The sequence below is a fragment of the Bos taurus genome, chromosome 1 (genome assembly GCF_002263795.3).
Source record: "Bos taurus isolate L1 Dominette 01449 registration number 42190680 breed Hereford chromosome 1, ARS-UCD2.0, whole genome shotgun sequence".
Taxonomy (NCBI): Eukaryota; Metazoa; Chordata; class Mammalia; order Artiodactyla; family Bovidae; genus Bos; species Bos taurus.
This window is the reverse complement of record NC_037328.1, coordinates 46,870,665-46,892,505: the sequence shown is the minus strand read 5'-3', so window position 1 is coordinate 46,892,505 and position 21,841 is coordinate 46,870,665. Positions and strand designations below refer to the sequence as shown.

The following is a 21,841-nucleotide window of genomic DNA, read 5'->3' as shown; positions in this document are numbered from 1 at the left end:
GTGCTATTTCAAATAGAAGACAAAATGACAAGTTATATAACACTAACATTCAGTTTCCTGTGACTCATTAGTTCATCATAAAACAATGTTAGGTCACAAAGTTTCTGGTGTCATAAACCTAATCTTTTCCTTGATTGTGCCTTTATCATTACAGATTTCTTTAGGGACTTAGAAGCTCTAGCAGACTCTTATATACACCGTCTTCTAAAAAAGAGACTAGTGTACATTATTGCAGGAGCCAAAAAGACTTACCTGTATATTTCACTTTGGCAGCCAAATAATTCCTTGGTATTCGAAAAGTCAACTATGGTTTGAGTTTTATTCTTGGAAGAGCATAATTATAATGTCAGTGGGGCAAGAGTCTATTCCCTACTATTAGTTTGGATAGCCAAGAGTTAACTACCTTTAAAATTAAATGGTGTCCCTTTAAATTTAAAATAAATTAAACCATGATAGTTCCCTTGACTCAAGGATAAATGCCATGGAAATTAAAGAAAATAGTTCTAATATCATGAAACAGCAAAGGTCAGATAGGGTGAGATGATTACTCTCATCATTATTAACATTACTTTGCATTTAGATAGCTCCTTCCTTTGCCAGACTCATTCTCATTCTAGGCCTTTGCTTAGTATCTGAGCAGCTTGTGGAACTCTTGATGACATCAAGGGTGATCTTGATGTGGAAGAGAAGCCACAAGTCAAGAGGGAAGTGAGCAATTAACCTTCAGGCTTTATTTATTCACTCTGATCTTCTTTTGCAAGCAATCTGCAAAAATGGGTTTAAAAACTGGGCTGCAAAAATTCTTGAAAAGAATATCCATATAACTAAAGCCTCTCTTGGGCTTTCTAATTTATCTGAATTTTAGATACTTTTTAATATAAATTTTAAATTGCAACAATATGTGTTTGTATATGCACAGGTTTGGGAAGTTTGGATACTTGTCTAAGCCCAACAGAAATAAAAATGCAAAAATGTGTAAGAACAAATACAAATTTTAATTTTCCCTGTTGAAAATAAAGAGATCATTTTAAATCAGAAAACACATAAGTACTTTCTCATCTTCGTGAAGTGTATATAAATTCTTTTGAAAATTAGCTTTATGACTGAGGGACTTCTTTCTCAAGGACTTGGGAACTATCTCTTAGAAATATAAACATCAAGGAAAGTAGTACCCTTATATCACAGTTTGGGAAGGCTGGGAGCCTAACTTCAGTTGGAACCTTGCTTCAAATTGCAAAAGTACCTCCTTTCATAAAGATGTGAGAATTTTATTTTTTCTCTGGATAAAGCTAATACACTAGCATGAATGGTCACTCCAATAACCAGGTAAATTTAGGATGAACTATACATGACAAATGGTTCTGCCAAGCCCTCTTACTTTAGGACAGTTATTACTTATTTTGAAAATATGCATATAATTTGTTGTCTCTGCTTGACTATGTAAAAGAGTGAGACTCCTTTCTGCCTTTGCAAACTTTCAGTGAATTGCCTGTATTGAATATCCTATTCTGGTTTAATGCTAATTCAATGAGTGTTTTCATATCTTCCATGTTAGTGAAAAGGATTTCTGGGTTGGGAGAAGATTTTGTTTTTAGTTATATTTCCTTAATACATGATTATGCTTTTGACTGGAATAATGGACTCAATAATCTAACACATTATTGTCAATTGTTCTCAATCAAAATGCATATGAGACTCACCTGCAGGATTTTTTAAAAATGCCCAGTACCACGTTCAGAGATTCTGACACTACATATCGGGGGTAAGGGCTTCCCTGGTTGCTCAGTCAGTAAAGAATCTGCCCGCAATGCAGGAGAGCTGGGTTCAATCCCTGGGTTGGGAAGATCCCCTGGAGAAGGCATGGCAAGCCACTCCAGTATTCTTGCTTGGAGAATCCCCATGGACAGAGGAGCCTGATGGGCTGCAGTCCATGGAGTCGCAAACAGTCAGACATGACTGAGCAACTAAGCACAGCACAGCACATCTGGGGTGAAGTGATGAAGTCCAAACATAACAACTATCTCAGCTGATTTTGATGCTGGTGATCTGCAAGTACTACTGTAGAGGGAAGCTTCCACATCATTTTTAAAATTTACCACATTAAAAAAAAAAATGGTGACTTCCCTGGTGGCTCAGATAGTAAAACATCTGCCTACAATGTGTGAGACCCGGGTTTGATCCCTGGGTTGGGAAGATCTCCTGCAGAAGAAAATAGCAACGCACTCCAGTATCCTTGCCTGGAAAATCCCATGGACAGAGAAACCTGGTAGGCTATAGACCATAGGGTTGCAAAGAGTCGGACACAACTGAGCGACTTCACTTTCACTTTCACATGAAAAATACTTCCTTTTGCTGTCCTAGTCACTCCTTGGCTCATTTACATGTTCAATTTACCTTTACAAGTATAATAACTACAACATCAGCTATATTCTCTCTACTGAGCAATCTTCCTACATTTTGGCTTTCTTTTCCATCCATAATAGATTAAGACTTGACTACCCTTCCCAGGCCTCGGCCAGGCCTATGGCCCCTCCCTCTCTGAGGGCTTAAGCCTCCGACTTCACTGAGGAGATGAACACAATTAAAACCTCTCAACTTCTCAGCCTGTATCTTTTATCTCTCTTCTTTCCTAAATCAAGTAAATAGCTACCACTTTTCCAAAGTGAACTCCTACCCACCTGTACCTTTGATCTCTTCCATATTTACTTTCCTCATTACATGAAGTATTTCTTTGTTAGTATTCCAATCTCTGAATACTTTCCCTTTGCTCATGTATATACTTTGTTAGTATTTTTTTTGTTAGTATCCCCAGTCTCTGAATATTTCCCCTTTGCTGATTCATATTCTTATGTAATAGATTAGGTGTCTCTAGTGCTCTAATCCCCAAATCCTTTTTTTTTTCACTTAATTGCTGGCTCAGCTTATTCCCCCTCTTTTCTTTACCACCAAAGTTATTTAAAGAGTAATGTATTTCCACACCTTTCCTTCTGCCTTCTCCTGTCTCTCATTCATTGCTCACTCGCTGCACGGGGATTCAACTCTCACACAGCTTTTTTCCGTTTTCAGCCTCTCTCCTCAAACCAGGTCTGTATTTCCTATTTCTGGATAGAGGCTGCCTCTCTACATTCTAAAAGTACTTCAAAGTCATTCTTTTCAAATCCAAACTTCCTTTCTAAAACATGTAAATGCCCTATGCTTTCAGTGTTAGTTAACAGTATCAACATTCAATTATTCAATTTCAAAATACCCTCTGGTCTTCTCCTTGGCTCACCTCCCAAATCAAATCAGTTCTCAAGTTCTGATGTATCCACCACAAAATACTTATCTCTGAATAGCTGCCTCCTTATACTGCTTCCCTTGCCATAGCTTCGTGACATTTCTCTCTGCCTCTGCTGCTGCTGCTGTTGCTGCTAAGTCGCTTCAGTCGTGTCCAACTCTGTGTGATCCCATAGACGGCAGCCCACCAGGCTCTGCCATCCCTGGGATTCTCCAGGCAAGAACACTGGAGTGGGTTGCCATTTCCTTCTCCAATGCATGAAAGTGAAAAGTGAAAGTGAAGTCGCTCAGTCGTGTCCAACTCTTAGCGACGCTATGGACTGCAGCCCACCAGGCTCCTCCATCCATGGGATTTTCCAGGCAAGAGTACTGGAGTGGGGTACCATTGCCTTCTCTGCTCTCTGCCTCTAGTCTCTTCTAACTTGATTCTGTCTTTCACATTTTTCCCCAATGTCTACTTTCTCAAATAAAATGTGACCATATAAAATCCTTAAAAAGGTGTGTTTAAAAAGATGCAATGGCTCTTCACTGCCTACAAAATAAAGTTGAAACACTTTCATTACACAAATTACTTTTGCCCAAACAACTGAACCTGCATTTATTTATTCAAACCTCTAGCTCTAATAAGTTAACAGGTTATATAGGGAAAGAGGAGTATGTTAAATGACACAAAGGAGTTACACTCAACCAGATCCAAAGTGTTGGAATTCTAAGAAACAAATGACCAAGTTACTTACAGAGATAAATGGCATTTTAGGAAAGCTAAGGCATGCTATATATTAAAACAGACTCAAGAAATACATCAACAAATGTACCGTATTGATTTAGAGGCAACTTGACTGAATATTGAGTGATATTAAGGAATTATTATTAAGTTTGTTAAACAAATAAGTGTAATGATTTTAAAGTTCTTGTCACTTATATATAATGAAACATGAATAATTAATTTATTTTAAATATTTTAGGGATGGGAGTAGTAGGAAAGACATATGAAACAAAATTTATAAATGCTGACAACTGATGAAGCTGGATGATTACTATGGGTGTGTGTTTTTGTTTTTGTTTTTTTACTAATCTCTACTTTTGAATATGTTTTAAATTTTCCATAGTAAAACAGTTAAAAAAAAATCCTATCATTTGTGTACTCAAAATTATTAAGAACCCTGCCTGAACTTACCTTTGTATACTTGCTTTTAGACATTCCCCATCCTGAACTCCTTATTTTACTTAACCTACCAAATAGTCTCCTACTAGATCTGGGCTTATGAAGATATTTCTACATATTCTTTCTTTATTCTGGAGCAAGCCAGATTACCTGTGTTCAATACTTCACATCAACTAAATAACTACCTACTGATTGCTCTGTGTAGATGTGCTGTTGCTCTGCTGTGCTCCAAACATAGGAGCATGTAAAACATGACAGAATGTATCTCAGTTTGCAATACATATGTAGAAAAATAGTTTCAGATTACCTAATCCTTTTTTTGTAAATATTGAACTATGGCTCTATAACTTCAGCTGATATAAAAAGATGAATACTTAAGTGAAACCTTAAATTACCTCTAAAAAAATGCAGATTTTAACAACCTGTGGGACACATCCATCAAGATGGTCAAAGTCTCATGTCTGTCAAAATATTAATGGATTGCTTGAAATGCATTCTGAAGCTGGCCTGTGTATTTTGGTGACCAACATTTCATTGGAAGAGTATTTTGTTTGAGTACTATATAATATTTCACAATCATTTTCTAAGTATTCTTCCTAAATAAATCTATTAGAATATAATGGAAATTTTTAAAGTCTGAATTAATTTATGTGAAAAAATCCATCAAGTAGACAAACTTTGAATGACATTAGCCTCTCCCAATTTTATGAATCATTAGCTAATATTTTTCACATCTGTGAGCAGCCATTATAATAATATAAACTAATACAATGAACATTTTATATGTCAATATGGTTATAAATTACAACTTCAGAAAAATGTCTTTTGTCATTTTCCATTTGTTAATATCCACTTAATAAAGACAGATATCCCCCTCATTTTACATATGCATTTAAATGATTTTCTATTTAAACATAATCACTCTCTACAGATACAATTAGAGAAAAGTTGGTTTCAGACTTACCAGGAAATCTACTGTGGAGATTGGCATCACAATTGTAGCCATTGAACTGAGCAGACCCTGGAAGCACTCTAGTTGTTAGTAGCAACAGCAACCATATCTGTTCCATTGCAAAACCTAGAAAAGAGTTATTTTTCATGTGGACATCACCAGCCTTCACTCTTACTTGCTGGGAAGACTGAGGCTGATCTCAACTCATTCTTTGACTCCAGTTTGCCAAGTATAACAAAGCTATACTTTTGTAGTAGAAGAGCTAAGATATAAATCAAAACATTTGTAAATGAAAGATTTTTATTATAAATAGGAAGAACTCAAACCAAGTATTTGGTAGAGTAGAACAGCATAGCAAAGGAGACTGATGATGTGGAGGCAACGATACCATTTAAAGTAGAATATCCATAGTCTGAGGGATTTAACCCCCAAGAGTCGATTTTCAGAGAATCCTCAATGCTATTAATGAACAAATAATGTCAAGAAATCTTTCTTCTCAGCAAAGGAATCCCAGGATATTGATATTTCTCAAAATCGATGGTTTATATATCATTTTCTCAGGAAACAAAGGAATAAAGCAAAGGGAGAACAGAAAAATACTGTGTGTGGAATAATATTATGGTTCCTCCAGTGACTGCTCATTAGTGGATGATATCTGATATAGAATTATGAAAACCTTGAATTCTTAGAAGAGTATAATAGAAATTGTCTATGTGTTGAACAAATAAATATAAATTGACTTTAATACTTAAATACCAGTCAGCCTGATGTTTAAATTTTTTTTCCTAAGTCTTTTACTGGCCTTATAGAATTAAAATATCTTCTAGAAATGCCAGCTTGTTATCAGAGCACAGTCTGTGCATTGGGAAAATAATTCTTTTGGGTTGGTGGTTTTGATCTGTGAATAAAAAACAAAAATAAAATAAAATTGTAAATAGCTTACTCAAATAATTTATTGCATGTTTAAAGCTTTTGGGTTTGGGGGAATAATAACGTCTAAGCTGTTCTTAATGATCTGCCCTTAGATGACCAAGCATAGCCTTTAGCAAAAGGAAGGAAATACATCTTGCTTTTGAATCATGTTTTTAGTATAACATGTTTATTATTAACAAAGTCACATTGGTGAGGATGTGGGAAAGGAAAGCACAAGTTTCTTCCCAAAAATAAACAGAAAAAAATATTAATTCAACAGGAGCTTCCTTCTTTGTCACTGTCACTTACCACTCAGACACAAACCTAATGACTTTTGGAAGAACAACCATATACCTGATCTGGTAGGACACTCTATAACAAAAGGCTCACACAAATGGCTGACCTAGACCCTGGGGTCTCTTGACCACACCTATGCCTTCAATGTCTAGCTCCTCGGGACATTTCAGATAGACTACAACAGCCTTGTTCTTTTGGAGTCTACAGAAGATTGTTAGGAAAGACAGCAGCTTATGCCTGAAAGGTACATCCCACCACACACACAGTGAAGTCTCCACAACTTCCTGCTCATGATGAATTCCATTAATTGCTAGAAGGCACTGGAGACACACACTGTTATCTCTCTATCTAGAGAGGTCTCCCAGCCTGAGGGACTCAGGAATTTTCATTGGCAAGTCATTTTTATTATTCAGAAATGCTTTCTAGCTTTTATATTCTCCCACAGGAGAAAAATAATATTTATTGAGTGGATGCTGTATACAAAGAAAGCAGTGTATTGCCAGATAATTTTCCTATAGTCCCTCATTCATATATAAACATCAGGTGTTTATAACCTGATGATATTGAATTTACTACTCTGTGTACTGAAAAAGAAAAATAAGTCTCAGGATACTAAAGTGACATGGAAAACAAGTGGAGGGACTAGAATTCAACTCCAGATCTTTCTGATGAGAGTTTGCTGCATAAGCTACCTAAACATCATCTGTTATTAAATATATTTAGTGTTATTTTGGTTGCCATTTATCATCATTTGTTTTTGTTGTTTTTTTTTTTTAGCTTTTAAAATTGTGTACCCTTTAATAAATCTTTTTATATAAAAACAAATTCTTATGTAGTGAATGCAATTTGTTTAATAGATGTATTTTATAATATGGGCATTGTGAGGAAGAAAATTATTTTTTAAAATCAGAGAGGAGGGCCTCATTGTGGAAGAATTGAGAATTATTATTACAGGCTAAACTGGACACATATATGTTTACCAAAAATGGTTAAGAAACACATGTTACTTGAAACAGGCCACTAACAGCAGCTTAGTAAAGCCTTTGCTTTACAACTTTAGATCAGATCTGAGGTTGTCTAAAAGATGTAGCCCTACTCTTTGAACAAGACTTACAGCCTGTCATAGATATTAAAATTCTTAATAAGTATTTTTTTGAAGAGTAGAAGGTACAGGTAGAAGGCAGCTTGCTTTAACAGAAAACCCACTGATTTTTATTTTAGCAGATACAGATTCAAGTCCTCCCTCAGGCATCTTCTATATGTAACATTTGAAAATCAAGATGATGATCATAAGACTTTATAAACTACAAACACAAAAGGGACATAGTGAGAGAGTTAATTCTTAAGTAGGTTAATAAGGAGTCCGGGGCCCTCAAGAAGGAAAGGGCCAGGGCTCTGGAGCAGGAAAAAAGGACAAACGTTTTTTTCTACATTGTTTTGTCTTAGTCACATAAGACATAAGTTATTTTCTTTAATTATTTATTTTCTTTAATCCCAGAGATAATGATTACACAACAAAACAACTCATATTTCTCAAGGGTATGTTTTCTCTTAAGCTCTGTACTAATTATATAACAACAATGTATCTTGCTTAAGGACATCTCCTTAACAGGAACCTTCTGACTAATTCTGTTATTTTATGTGGGAGTGGGTCTGGTAAGACCTTTCTATTGTTAGTTCTAATCTTGTTAATTTGAAATGTATGTTGTGGGAGTGAGTCTGGTAAAAGTATGTAAGGCCTTGACAAGACTAGCAAGTGGGGAATTCTCCATTGCTCTTCTGATGTCTGTGTCAGAAGCGTTCTCTGTCCTTATTCACTGTAATAAAACTTCGGCCACACAAAAGCTCTGAGTATTCAAGCCTGGCCCCTGGTCCCAAAGCTAAATCTTTCTTGGAGACCACAAATCTGACATCGTTCACCATAAGCTATCAATAGCATGGTCTGAACATATGGAAGATTTTCTCAATCCAATAGAGAGGGGTAGCGACAGGGCCTGTGTTCCTTGGGCTAAGCCATCTTTTTCTGTGCTAGACTGCATGACATGAAGGTGGCCCCGGCCTAGGAATGGCCCTGATTAGTTGAATCACATTATTATATGAAAACATTATTTGTACTGGTCTGTGTTTTAATATTAAGGTACATTAAGCAGGGGAATTTTGAAGGACACACACATCTCTCATGTAGGCAATATCCACATTCTGATCCTTGTAACATTAGCAGCACGCATGGCATTTTCAAGACTTTGAGAGGCTCTTTATATTCCATCCACAAGTTAAAAACAAGATGGACTATTTTCTTGTACATTCCCCATCCTCAACCCTATCGCCATCATTTCCTTTGTACATAGGAAACGAGTATCAGCTCACAGTAGTAGCAAGCTTGGAGATGTTATTTGTCACAGTTTCTAAAGTTCTTTTCTGAAATGGGGTTGCTTGGGATTTGGAGACAATGCTGAGACTCTTTACACTCATTAGAGCACAATGTCCTGTTTGCTCAGGCTTCCCAGATCCTGGACAATTATAGACATGTGTATTCCAGTCTTGATCTGGCTCGAGAAACTTCGTTGAGCTTTATATCACAAGGTAGAACCCAGTGTCTGTGGTCTACCTTGGGATGACCTGAAAGGCTTGTTTTCCCACTGCGGCTCCAGCAATCTGTGTAGAGAACCTGAGCAGAAACATTTCCCATCTTCTCCACCATAACTAAGTGTGGCATCCAATGCCCCTACTTTGGGGCTAAAAATGTTGTACAAGACTGCCTAAATGGCCCATATAATAAAACATTAATAACACATTCTTAGATAACAATGACCTTGAAGACATGTATCATAAGGTTTTTGAACATCTTTCTAACTCAGTACCTCCATAAGTTTAAATTTGATTGGGATAGGGAAGCAGAGGATTGTATATATAATGTTGGCTTTTCAGGAATTTAGAAGTGTTGATTTTAAAAGGACACCTGCATCCTTAAACTGGTACTAAGAGGCTCTGTGTTTTATACTTAGCAATACAAAAGAAGTCATATGCTAAGTGATTTGCATCAAATGTCAGTATTTCTTGTATTAAGTTCTCTTTTGAAAATGATAATTTCTTCCAAAATGTGAATTTCAAATTTATTTGCTTAAACTTGGGGTCAGAAAAAAATAATTTCACTTTTAATCCTCACTCAATTTTATGTAAATTGAGATAGCTTTGTCACAAACATTTTTCACTAGATTTTATACATTTAATAATATTTTTTGATCTTCCTTTTATCAAGAATCATTATATGTCAGGTACTGTGCTATGTTTAATATTAAACTACTGACATAGACTTAATTTTCACCCATGTTACACATGTGAAAACTGAAGCCTAAGGTTTTTAATTGACTTGCCCAGGGTCACAGACCTAGTAAATGGCAGAGCACAATTCAAAACCAAGCTTAATCTTTGGAATTATTCTAATACTCTGTTTGATTTAATTGGAGTTTGTCAAATAAATTTAATTGTCTTGTTACTTTTCAAAAAGTAAATTATATTAATAATGTATTCTTAAAATATGCTTTGAACTAAAGGATTCAGACGATTGAGGCAAAATATGTTTAATATCTACTTAATTGTCATGACTCTATTTCACTTAAGCAATGAGTCATTAAAAAAAAGTATTCTTTTCACAAATTGATTTAATGATAGTACCAGTGAGTGTTCAGGGCTGACTATGTATCAGAATGTTTTTTAAAGCACTTTTCTAACCATGTTTTCTTACTATATTTTCTAATCATGAGACAGGTAAATTATGCTCTCAATGGTACATCAAATGGAAATCTGGTAATTACTTGATAAATTTGATCAATATTGATTTATCCCTACATTCATTTATTGAATGTTTACATGTGCCTAGTACTGTCCAGGGAAACTGAGGTAATGCAATCAGAAAAAAAGTTATTTGCATGGAACTTACATTCTAGTGAAGGAAGTCAGAAGAAAACAAAATCTATATGTGAAACACAGTATATTTATAATAAGTACTATGGAAAAAAATTAAGTAAAAGGAAAGATAGGAAATCCTGGGGTGAAAGACAGGGAATTCTAAAATTATACATGGTCAGGGATATAAATCAGTCCATATAAATGGAGCTCAGGGGGAAAAAAAACAACTTCAGTTATGAACTACTATAACTACTTGTGTTTAATTTGTACTGCACATTTTCTTTTCTTGTTAGGAATTTCCTAAATAAAACAGAGTTTCAGTGTATAAATTATTCTCTGAGAACAACTTGGACACTTTTAACAGCTGCATTAACCTTTTCAGATGAATAAAGGTGGCTCTTAGCACCCAAGAAGAGTAATTTATTAAATAGCACTCCTGTGACCTGAGAAAAAGTGAATCTGTTCAAAAGCACTTTATCTACTCTTGAGAAATAACTTTTGCAGAAACAATTCATCAAAGTTTCATACGTGTTTAATTTTATTGCCTTTATATGTGCCACTCTATATAATACATTTCTAGTTGGGAAAAAATAGAAAATTTAAACCAAAAATCATTTCTTCAAATATTTAATCATCAATCTAAGATGTGAATTTTTTAGTAAACCAAAGCATACTGTTTAATCATACAGATTCACAAAAATAGGAAATTGGCTCTTAGACATTGGAGATCACCCTAATCCTCTCATTCTGAGCCCTCCTCTGCACTTACTGACCTGTACGGACTTGCTGTCCCCTACAGGGAGCTTAACCTCTTTTCTGGTGCTTCTATGGTACGCACTCAAGTCTGTTCCTCAGAAAAAGTTGATTAAGCTTTAATTGACTACAAATAGATGGAAGAGTTTGCAGAGAAAAGGAGAAGGAATGTGTTATTTTAAAAGAGATCAAAGTTTAAATCAAAAGAATAAAGTCCTATGTTAGCCTTCAAAGGAGCCAGTGGGACCCAGGTAAGATCTGAGGCAAAGTGCACTGTAGTTGTACAGGTAGGCAGCTATCTTTCTCAGTCAAGTTTTACAGTGTTACATGGTCTTGCCTCTAGAAGAAAGACATATTAGCTCACCCTCCAAAATCACCAGTTTTACCATGCTAGAGACAATACTATTTGAAGAATACTCTAATACAGTAATCTGTTTTCTGATCAGGTGTCTAGACTGAAGCTCTATGTTCTTTATTTCTGTGTTGCACTGAGACATTAGAGGCAACATATATAATAAAAGGGAAATGAAAATATAAAACTTTCATCAGAAATATATTTCAACAAATATATTATTTTGTATATACATTCCTTAACATAGAACATTCTTGTCTTGCTCAGCAAGGAATAAAATACACTGTGTGCTTCCTGAATAATGCCTCAAACAAAGAAGGAAACCGGTTTAGTCATCAAGAAGACATCTAGAAATTTTATGACTCTGAAGATCCTAATGTATACCATGAGGAAATATGAATGCTGAAGGCTGTTCCTTAGAGTAAAACCTACTCCAATTTTCTCTGACACAAAGTGAGTGTTCATTTATTTCCCTTTGCTTGCGTTTCTCATTTGTCTTTTTGTTGAGGGTTTTCTCAAGCAGTCTATAGCATTTAAATGATCTACAGTGTTTAGTTTAGAACATTTATTCTGTACCTTAGTTCTGGGGCTACTGACAGATTGAACTAAGTCACTCTAAAAACTCCTTTTTAAATAATTTACTACATTCATTTTTAAGATATGTGTACATTTTATTATTCTGAAGCAGCTTTGAAGATACATATTAGTATATTGACTTTCTTTATCCTTTCATGAAATATCATAACAAATTAATAATAAAGTTATAATTTAGCTATTTATCTTAAATGCTCATTTCCTTCAATTAATTAAACAATTGACTATTAGTGTGATCATTTTGGAATGATAATATTTCTCAATAGAGGTGATACACAAAATACATATGAGCAAGCATAGCACAGTAATCAGCCAAAGAGAAGGGACACTGTGCTGATATTTTCTGGCTGAATATCAACCCACCTCCAAAAAAATCAATGGTATTTGTATGAGTACCAATAACAATAAAGATTACTTCATACTTTGGTACACTTTTGCATAAGAATAGAAGAGCCCTCTTCTATCTGTACTCCACTATTTGGTATTCCTTGGTTAATTCTTTCATTTATTTATTCATTCCAAAAATTTTTATAAGCAGTTTCTATGTTAGACTCAAGGTACTTGGAATTAATCCAGTAGTGAACAAAACAAACATGGTCTTTACCCTCACAGAGTTTAACAACTAGAGAGGGGAAAGTCAATAATGGCATACATTAAAATATATTTGGTAAGTGCTATGGAAAGAAGTCAAGGAGTGACTAAAGAAAGTATATAGTATGTATTTACAGGAGAATATTTCTTACACATTCAGAGGGATAGCACTCTATTGATTAGTTAGGATCTTCAGCTCATATATTCATATATGAGTCGTACCTCATATAGTCAAAATTACTCTTGAAATTCCTCAAGTTCCCCATCTTCGTGCAGAATTCCTGAGTAATATGACAATATTTTGAATGGGTTTCCTGCCAATCATCTCTGTTGCCCCTCAGTTCTTGATCCTTTTAGGAAGATGAGAATAGAACCTATATTAAAAGAAAAACATTGCCTAACTCTGACTTCCAAAGAGTCTTATTTTAACTCAAGGTGAAGAAAACTGCATAGTTTCTGACTGCCAGAGACAAAGAAGATTTTGGTTCTCAACATCTTGGCTTTAAGAGCCAGAGTTGGAAGACTGAAGAGGTTGGAAGCCTAGAGTTAGTGTTAAAGTCCACAGAGAAGATGTGAGATATGCCAGCCATGGTGGATACTGCAAGGGCAATGATGCTACCTAAAGACCAAACAGATGAGCATCACATGCTAAGGCCCATAGGACCACATGATGATACATAGGACTAAATGCCCTTACCAATGCCAGAACAATAAATATTTTTAAAGTAACTAATGTATAGAATAATTTACTACTTTTAATTTATTTTTTTATTTTAATTTTTTCCTTTTTAAAATTTTTATTTAGTTACTCCAACACATTAACAGACTGACTGACACATTTGGCCTATGCTGCTACTGCTAAGTCACTTCAGTTGTGTCCGACTCTTAGCAACCCCGTGGACTGCAGCCCACCAGGCTCCTCTGTCCATGGGATTTTCCAGGCAAGAGTACTGGAGTGGGTTGCCATTGCCTTCTCCATTTGGCCTATGGGTATGTGGAAAAACTGCAATGTGTCCCTTTCCTTAGGCCTGGGCGGAGGATACAACATCACATCAAGGGAACAGTGTTCAAGGATTCTAGTAGTTATAACAGTTAAAAGGGGTAATTGAAGAAATGGAAGCCAAGGTCATAATCTAGAATATTTGAGACACTTCCTCTTTCAAAATTTCTGCAAAGAGATAATCAAAGGTTTGTTGGTTAGAACTGACACCTGTCGCACACTTCATGTTCTCCTTTCACCGGGCTGTTTCCTCCCCACTATAACCTCCTTCTCAAAAGACAAAGGTACTGTCCTACTGCTCGTCTCTTTACTTGGAAACTTGCTTCAAAAATTAGTACATTCTAAATCTCTAGTTCACTAACTTTTGTCCGCTCTCCCCTGGGAGTTTCCTTGTTCCTTTATTTCTGCTAAAATTACTCTTCTATTTGTTCTAGGAACCCTCTCATGACCAAGTCCAGCAACCTCTTTCTCACGCAACTTTGTGATTCTTTGTGACATTTGCAGTGTTGTTTATATACCTTGAGAAATGCTTTCCTGCCCTAGTGTTCTTGGCCTCTATACTGTTTCTCCTTCATTTATGATTTCTCACTTACTACCATAGAAATCACACTCCTAGTCTGTCTGTGCTTGAAAATTCCCAACTTTATAGAAATTTAAAGTTCCAGTCCCTATACTTCTCTTGTCATCAAATTCTCAGCCGTTCTCTCTCTCCTAACATTCAGACTTGTATTTCCAGTCTAAGCGTTCTGTATCCAGTACACACAAACCTTAACTTTTCACCCAATCACATTTTTCTCCTGTATTTTTAACCCTATATTTCACTCAGTAACTCCAACTACAGTTTTTACAGTTATTTGTAACTTTATTGATCCTTCTTCTCACATAGATGCCAAAGGCTTCACTCCTGTCATCTGCAACCTTGAAAGTGTAAACGTGTTAGTCACTCTGTCATGTCTGACTCTTTGCAATCCCGTGGACTGTAGCCTGCCAGACTCCTCTGTCCATAGAATTCTCCAAGCAAGAATATTGGAGGGGGTTGCTATTTACTTCTCCAGGGGATCTTCCCAACCCAGGGATCAAACCTGGGTCTCCTTCGTTGCAGACAGATTCTTTACCATCTGAACCACCAGGGAAGCCCATCTGCAACCTTACTGGCATCTTTGTTTAAGTTTCTCATCATTTCTCTATCAGACTACAATGTTACCTATTAGTTTATTTTACCTCTTCCTTATTCACCCCAACTTCACACAATACATGGTCCAGCATTTGCTCTTGTCACAAATTCCAGAACATGTCACATTGGTGTTTGCTTTCTTGTTCTCATATGCATTCTCCTCTGCTCAAATGCTCTTTTTCTCTAGGTCAGATGCCTCCTTTGTGGAGACTTTTCTGATTCTGCTTCCCTCCTGAGTTATTCTCACTTCTAATTTGCTTTGAACATATTTGGCAACCTGCTAAGTATTTACAGTTTGTTGCTATCTGTATTTTAACACTGGATCAGGTTCAAACTAAAGTCAAGTACATCTTTTGCTCCAGAGCTGCTAATAATCCATGACATAGACTGTTCTCTTTGATTTTTCCTATGAAAGAAACTGATTTTCCTTGGCTTTTCCCCCCAACTCTCACATTGACCCTTTATCATCCTGGTAGAAAAGTATTTTTTGTTTGTTTAAAGTTTGTGGTTGGAACTCAGGCCTACTTGAAATGTGATAATTGTGCCCACTAAGATCAGGAGAATGACAAACCTAGATGACCCAATGGAGTCGTATGAGGCTCCTGGGGTAGAATGGAGCCACCTGGATTTATTTTTACCCATTCAAACATCTGCTTGTATTACGATAGCTGTTTTTTGAGGGATCAAAAGAGCTGGTGTGGAAATGTTGTTTTCCTGACTGTGCAACACACAAAAGTCATTTAAATGTTCCCTCACCATGCACATAACCATCCAAAACCCATTAGGAATCAGACAGCAATAGGAACTGGTAACATGCCCACATCGTTAGCCTTGCTGCATTATGATGGAAATAACTAACAAAACAGAGACAGATAGCAAGGAAAGACGTGGGGTATATAGTGACACGGAGACACAGTATCTATAACATAATATTTGAATTTCCAATTTTGTCTTGAGAAAACAAATCAATCTGAGGACAGCTCTACAATCTCCATGGCTGCAGGTGATTTGTCAAAAAGCTTCTCTTCTATCTCTATGGAGATAGAGCTTGATGGCCACATGAGACCTTAGCATTGAGATTAATTCTCATTTGGAAGGCAGATGTGGGCAAAATAAGCAGTGTGTATGACTGAGCAGGCTGAATGCCAGAGGCCAAATAGCAAAAGATGTCAGCAAGCAGCAATGTTTCTGGCCATTCTCCTCCCAGGATTATGTTCCTTTCAGCACACTGTGAGTGTACTTCACAGGATGATTTTTGTAACATTCATTTATCAAATATATTATGCTGTTCAACTGACTTTGATATTTATCCATTTATTGGGAACTTACATCTCTCCTGTAACACCATAAAGCCTTAGAGCTGGAAAATTCCTTGGAAATCATTTTTCTGACACCTGCATTTACTAAAACCCAAAGAGATCATGTATGGATGCGAGATTAGCACTGTGAAGAAAGCTGAGTGCCGAAGAATTGATGTTTTTGAGCTGTGGTGTTGGAGAAAACTCTTGAGAGTCCCTTGGACTGCAAGGAGATCCAACTAGTCCATTCTAAAGATCAGCCCTGGGTGTTCTTTGGAAGGAATGATGCTAAAGCTGAAACTCCAGTACTTTGGCCACCTCATGCAGAGTTGACTCATTGGAAAAGACTCTGATGCTGGGAGGGACTGGGGGCAGGAGGAGAAGGGGACCACAGAGGATGAGATAGCTGGAAGGCATTACCAACTCGGACGTGAGTTTGAGTGAACTCCAGGAGTTGGTGATGGACAGGGATGCCTGGCGTGCTGCAATTCATGGGGTCACAAAGAGTCAGACACGACTGAGCGACTGAATTGAACTGAACTGAACTGAACTGAAAGAGGTCTTGCTATGTTGCTACATGAGTGCATGCTAGGTCATATCCGACTCTGTGTGACCCCATGGACTGTAGCCCACCAGGTTCTTCTGTCCATGGAATTTGCCAGGCAAGAATACTGGAGTAGGTTGCCATTCCCTTCTCCAGGAGATCTTCCCAACCCAGGTATTGAACCTGGGTTCCCTGCATTGCAAGCAGATTCTTTACTGTTTGAGCCACCAGGGAAGATCTTAGTTTGCCTAAAATCCTACCAGTAGTTAGTAATACTGAATACTGAACTGACTTTGACAAATCTCACTCTGATAGCTTTCCCCCAAAAGCTCTAATAAGCCACTTAGGCAAGAAATTGTTCATCATATTCTTTATCAATTCTTATAATTTATCTGTTTACATAATTACTATTGACAACAATTCAGTTCAGTTCAGTTCAGTAGCTCAGTTGTGTCTGACTCTTTGCAACACCATGAACTGCAGCATGCCAGGCCTCCCTGTCCATCACCAACTCCCGGAGTTCACCCAAACTCATGATAACCATTATTTAATAATTATTAAATACTATTTAAATTCTCACTGAAAACTTATGAAACAAGTACTATAATTGCCCCCATTTTAAAGGTGAGGAAATTGAAGTACAGTACGGTTAAATAACTGACTTTAGGTCCTAAATATACTTTTTATATTTCCCTTATCCAAGATCCAAAAAAAGAGATGAAAGAGGTAATATAACTAAATGCAAAGGTTTATGCTTTGCATTTAGTTTATGATAGCCCTTTAGTCTCTTGTAATATAGAAAATCTGACTGTTTTGCAGCACTTTACATTGGTAAGAATCCTATATTCCTACCAGTTCAAACAATGTGAGAAAATGCAAGATTGTGTCCAAGTCAGAAATACAATAGATGAAATTCATTCAAATAGCTTGAGTCCATAAGTATAAAAGTTAATCAAATATATACAATATTGATACTGTGTATAAAATAGAGAACATACTGTGTATCACAGGGAACTCTACTTAGTGCACTGTGGAGACTGTCCCTTGAATGGGAAGGGAGTCCAAAAGGGAGGGGAGATACGTATATGTATGGCTGATTCATTCTGCTATGAGTAGAAACTCACACACATTGTAAAACAATACTTCAATAAAGATTAATTTTTAAAAAATTATTTTTCAGTGGGGCCTTGCAGGAAAAAAAAAAAAAGAGCTGCATGACTGAGACTGTAGAGAGAAAATCTGAGTAATAGGTAATATGAATCCAAAGCACATTAGAAGTGTGGATTATATGGGATAGATGAGTCATGTGGGGTACAACAATTCTTCCCTAATTTATTAAGTCCTTGTAAAGACTGTAAATAAGGTTATGCTGTATGGTGATTTGTCCCATTCAAAGCCTCTGGCTATTAAGCAATTTCAGTTAGAAGATAATTGCTTTCCAAGTGTGTTAGCATCTATTAATCCCAGGATTACATAGGCATAGAAATGTTAAAAATGATAATAGAGAATCGTTTTTTTCATGCTATAGAATCTATACATGTTGGTATTCTTAATAATGCAAATGTGTTAGAGAATTTGCTATATGTAACTAATAAGTTGGTCTTTTTTTTTTTTTTTTGAGATGTGTAACTGAGGAAACAATTTAGACTTTTAATGTAAAATTAACATGCTACCAAGATCATATATATTATTGAGATATTTAAGAAAATGTAAGATTGAATAAGTTTTAAAATCTATTATAAGCACTAAATATAGATGGATTATTATGGAAGATAATTAAACTCTTTCAAACATATTTACTTGAATTTTATTAAAAAAATAGTGTATTCAACCTCTTATTTGTACACCAATTAACTACTTGCATATGAAATCAAATATTACTCAAAGTCCCATTAAAAATGACTATTAAAGTCTGCTTATACTTACAGATAAATAGTCAGAATTTGAGCTTGAAATCTTCAAGAATAGCTAAGTTTGGTCATTTATAGTTTTAATTACTTATTAATCCTTAAAATTTTCAGAATATAATTTTCAATTACTCATAGGACATCAAGAAAATTTCACACTAAACACTAAGCAAATGGTTGCTTTGCTTCTGAAGCCATGATAAAAGCCAAAATAGAATCATATCTTTACAACGCTAAAATCATATACCAGACCTTGAGATGTTTACACTCAGTTACAGGGGAACTAAGATCAAGTGAGGGATATCAGTTTGATGTTGTCTCTCTCACACTTACATAAAATCATAAATAAATATGTTGACTGGAATAACAGGGAGACTGCACATGCTTTCTAAATTAATTCTGCTTTCTTCTTTCTCCAAGATTATATAGTTGAATTTGTTGATGATAAATGCCGGTTTGATGCAACTTCACTAAACACACAGAATATGCATTCTGAATATGTGTTTCTCTCCTCTGAAAGTTTCTAATAAAAAGGGAGACATTTCAGCTTCATAAATTACATTATCAGCATTAGGACTTCTGGAGGCTAATTTATGTAGAACATCCTTACGACCTTGGGATAATGAAAGATTTCTTCATGACCTGGGACAATATCTTTTTGATCTTGGGGCAATGAAAGCTTTCTTAGGAAAAAACATTGTTGTATCATCATAAATTATAGGCTGGGCCCCCCAACAACTTCCTTCTAGAGGCTTATTGAGATATTTTTGTTTTCACGTTACCCATTAATTCATATAATGTGACATTTATGCTACACTAATATACCTTTGAATAAATATAACCATAGGCTTGGGCTCCAGTTCCCGTTTCATCACTAATTGTGGTCTCAGGGAAGTCACTTAATGTGCCTTACCCTCAGTTACTTCATGTGTGAAATGAAGTGTTTGGGTAGAAATGAGTGAGATGACTTCCAGTTATAAAGAGCCAATGAATGTATGACGTTTTAACAACTGTAGGAGAATATAATGACAAATTCCCTGGAGCCTTCTTTTTAAAATCACTTCCCTTATCAGAATTTAGGCTTTACCATTTCAGGAGGATTTAGAGATACTCTACTGCCTTTTTCACTCTGTCTACAGCCATCAATGAGGTGGCAAATATTGCATCTATAACACCCTCATGTCTGTCTCTTGTCATTTTATAAGAAATAAAACCATAAGAGGTCTCTCAGCCTAATCTCAATAATGTTTCCAAAAGGCAATAGCCTTTTGAACAGCACTGTCCTTCCACAGACAAAAGTGGTAAAATTAAAACTACATGAAAATAAGTTGCTATTGGTTTTACACTTTTATTTCTCCTTGCATCTACATCTTTGTTTGTTTCTCAAAGGTCTCAAAAGCTTTTAAGAAGCAATAATCACAAAATAAAATAGGTTGCTGGTAATTTATAATAGTGCTTTATTCTGCCTCAAATGCATTTTCAACCCTGTTCTCATTAACATTCATAATTTTTTTGTCATGTTGAACTATTTGGGGGGGATTGTAATATTAACTTTCATGACATCACTCTGAGGAATACATTGAGGTGAACAGAGCTGCTTTTGAGTTTTAGACGTGGGAATTGATGCCAAACGGCTAAATTTTTTGCTAGGCAGTGCATGCTTGTTATAGGTAATATAAAAGGAGGTAACTAAAAGCAGCTTTCATAGTAATAACTTCTAATATCTCTAACTCAGTTATCTGCTAACAAAATTGCATCCACAAAGTACAACACTTGGGACATAATGAAATGAGATCCAGCAAAGGTTTAGTAGTTGGATCTAGTAGCATATACGCACAAAAGCATTACTCAAGAATCGATGTTAAAGCCAAGAAAACCTAAAATGTAAATCTTTCTATTTAAACATTTCAATAAGCACCACATTGTTTCTGTTTTATGAATGTAAAAGGTTAGTCATCAATCACTGGAAGTGATTATTATATCAAATTCTTACTCCGAAAATCATAATTAAGGGAAAAGATTGAGCATTAATCTTGACTTTCAAGAAAAGGCAGTATTTCTGTTTTAAAATGACTCATCAAAAAAAAAGTTTGTATGTGTAGGAAATACAGTAAAAATATTAAAGATTATCCTGTTATTTCAATATCTTTTTAAATATTTTTTATTATTTTTTTTTTACTTTACAATATTGTATTGGTTTTGCCTTTTTTATTTGCAATTTATCTTAATAAAAACTCAAATTAAGGAAACTATTGGTTGCTTATTCTCTGTGATAAGGAGGAACTCACTTTGCTTCTCTTGGTCTTTCTTGTTATCTGTAAAATAAGGGCCTACATGATCTAAGTGATGGCCTAAAGCTGGGTTATAGAACCTTTGAAAAAGGACATTTCATCTTTTATTAAGGAAAGTTAGTGGGAGAAAAGGCAGAAGTCAACCTTACATTTACAGGATGAGTCAATGATGTCAAGATATTAGAGAATGAGAGTCTGAAGGGGAGGAAAATTATCATTTCTTAAGAAGATAGCTTATGAGCTTTTGTATTCCAGATGAGATGAACACAATTCCAATAAAATTATATCCCTACAATATCCAGAATTAGGAACAAAGACATAATTTTAAATACAATTTTCAGCTCTCTCTCACAAACCAAAATGGATTCTGGGATCTGAAGCACCAAGCAAGCTCTAAAGATAGCTGTGGGTCACAAGAGACAAGGTGAACTGCCCTTATGGTCACTCTCAAGCAAAGGTAAGTGAGGGGAAGGAGGTGAGCAAAGGTAAAAGGTGAGCAAAAGGATGTATTATTTAAGTGGATGAATTCCAGACAGTGTTTCATTGCAGCTAGTACCTTTGGCAAATTTAAACATAAATCCTCAGAGGTGAGGAGACCACACCTCTTAAGATCATTGTGGTTAACAGTCTATCAGGAGCAGCATGAAAACCAAGGCTTATCATGACAAATGTCTCTGACCCAAAGAATTAAACAAAAAGTGTCATCCAGCAATACATACTTAAATGCTAAGTAAATTTCAGTGGGTGTTTAGTGTGGTCCATTCATTAAAGGACTCCATGAAAAAGATAAAATATAAATGGGATTTAAAGAAAAGGAGGAATTAGA

At 35.6% G+C, this 21,841-nt stretch overlaps 1 protein-coding gene across 2 annotated transcripts in view; it reads right to left on the bottom strand.

Annotated features, from left to right (window-relative positions):
- ZPLD1 (zona pellucida like domain containing 1) overlaps window positions 1-21,841 on the bottom strand; it is an 83,981-nt gene that overhangs the window by 48,093 nt on the left and 14,047 nt on the right. For both annotated transcript variants that reach the window (XM_015470957.3, XM_059887786.1), the window contains exon 3: window positions 5,406-5,519. In XM_015470957.3, the coding sequence (XP_015326443.1) occupies window positions 5,406-5,511 (106 nt within the window). In that variant the 5' untranslated portion in view covers window positions 5,512-5,519. The remainder of the gene's footprint in view (window positions 1-5,405; window positions 5,520-21,841) is intronic.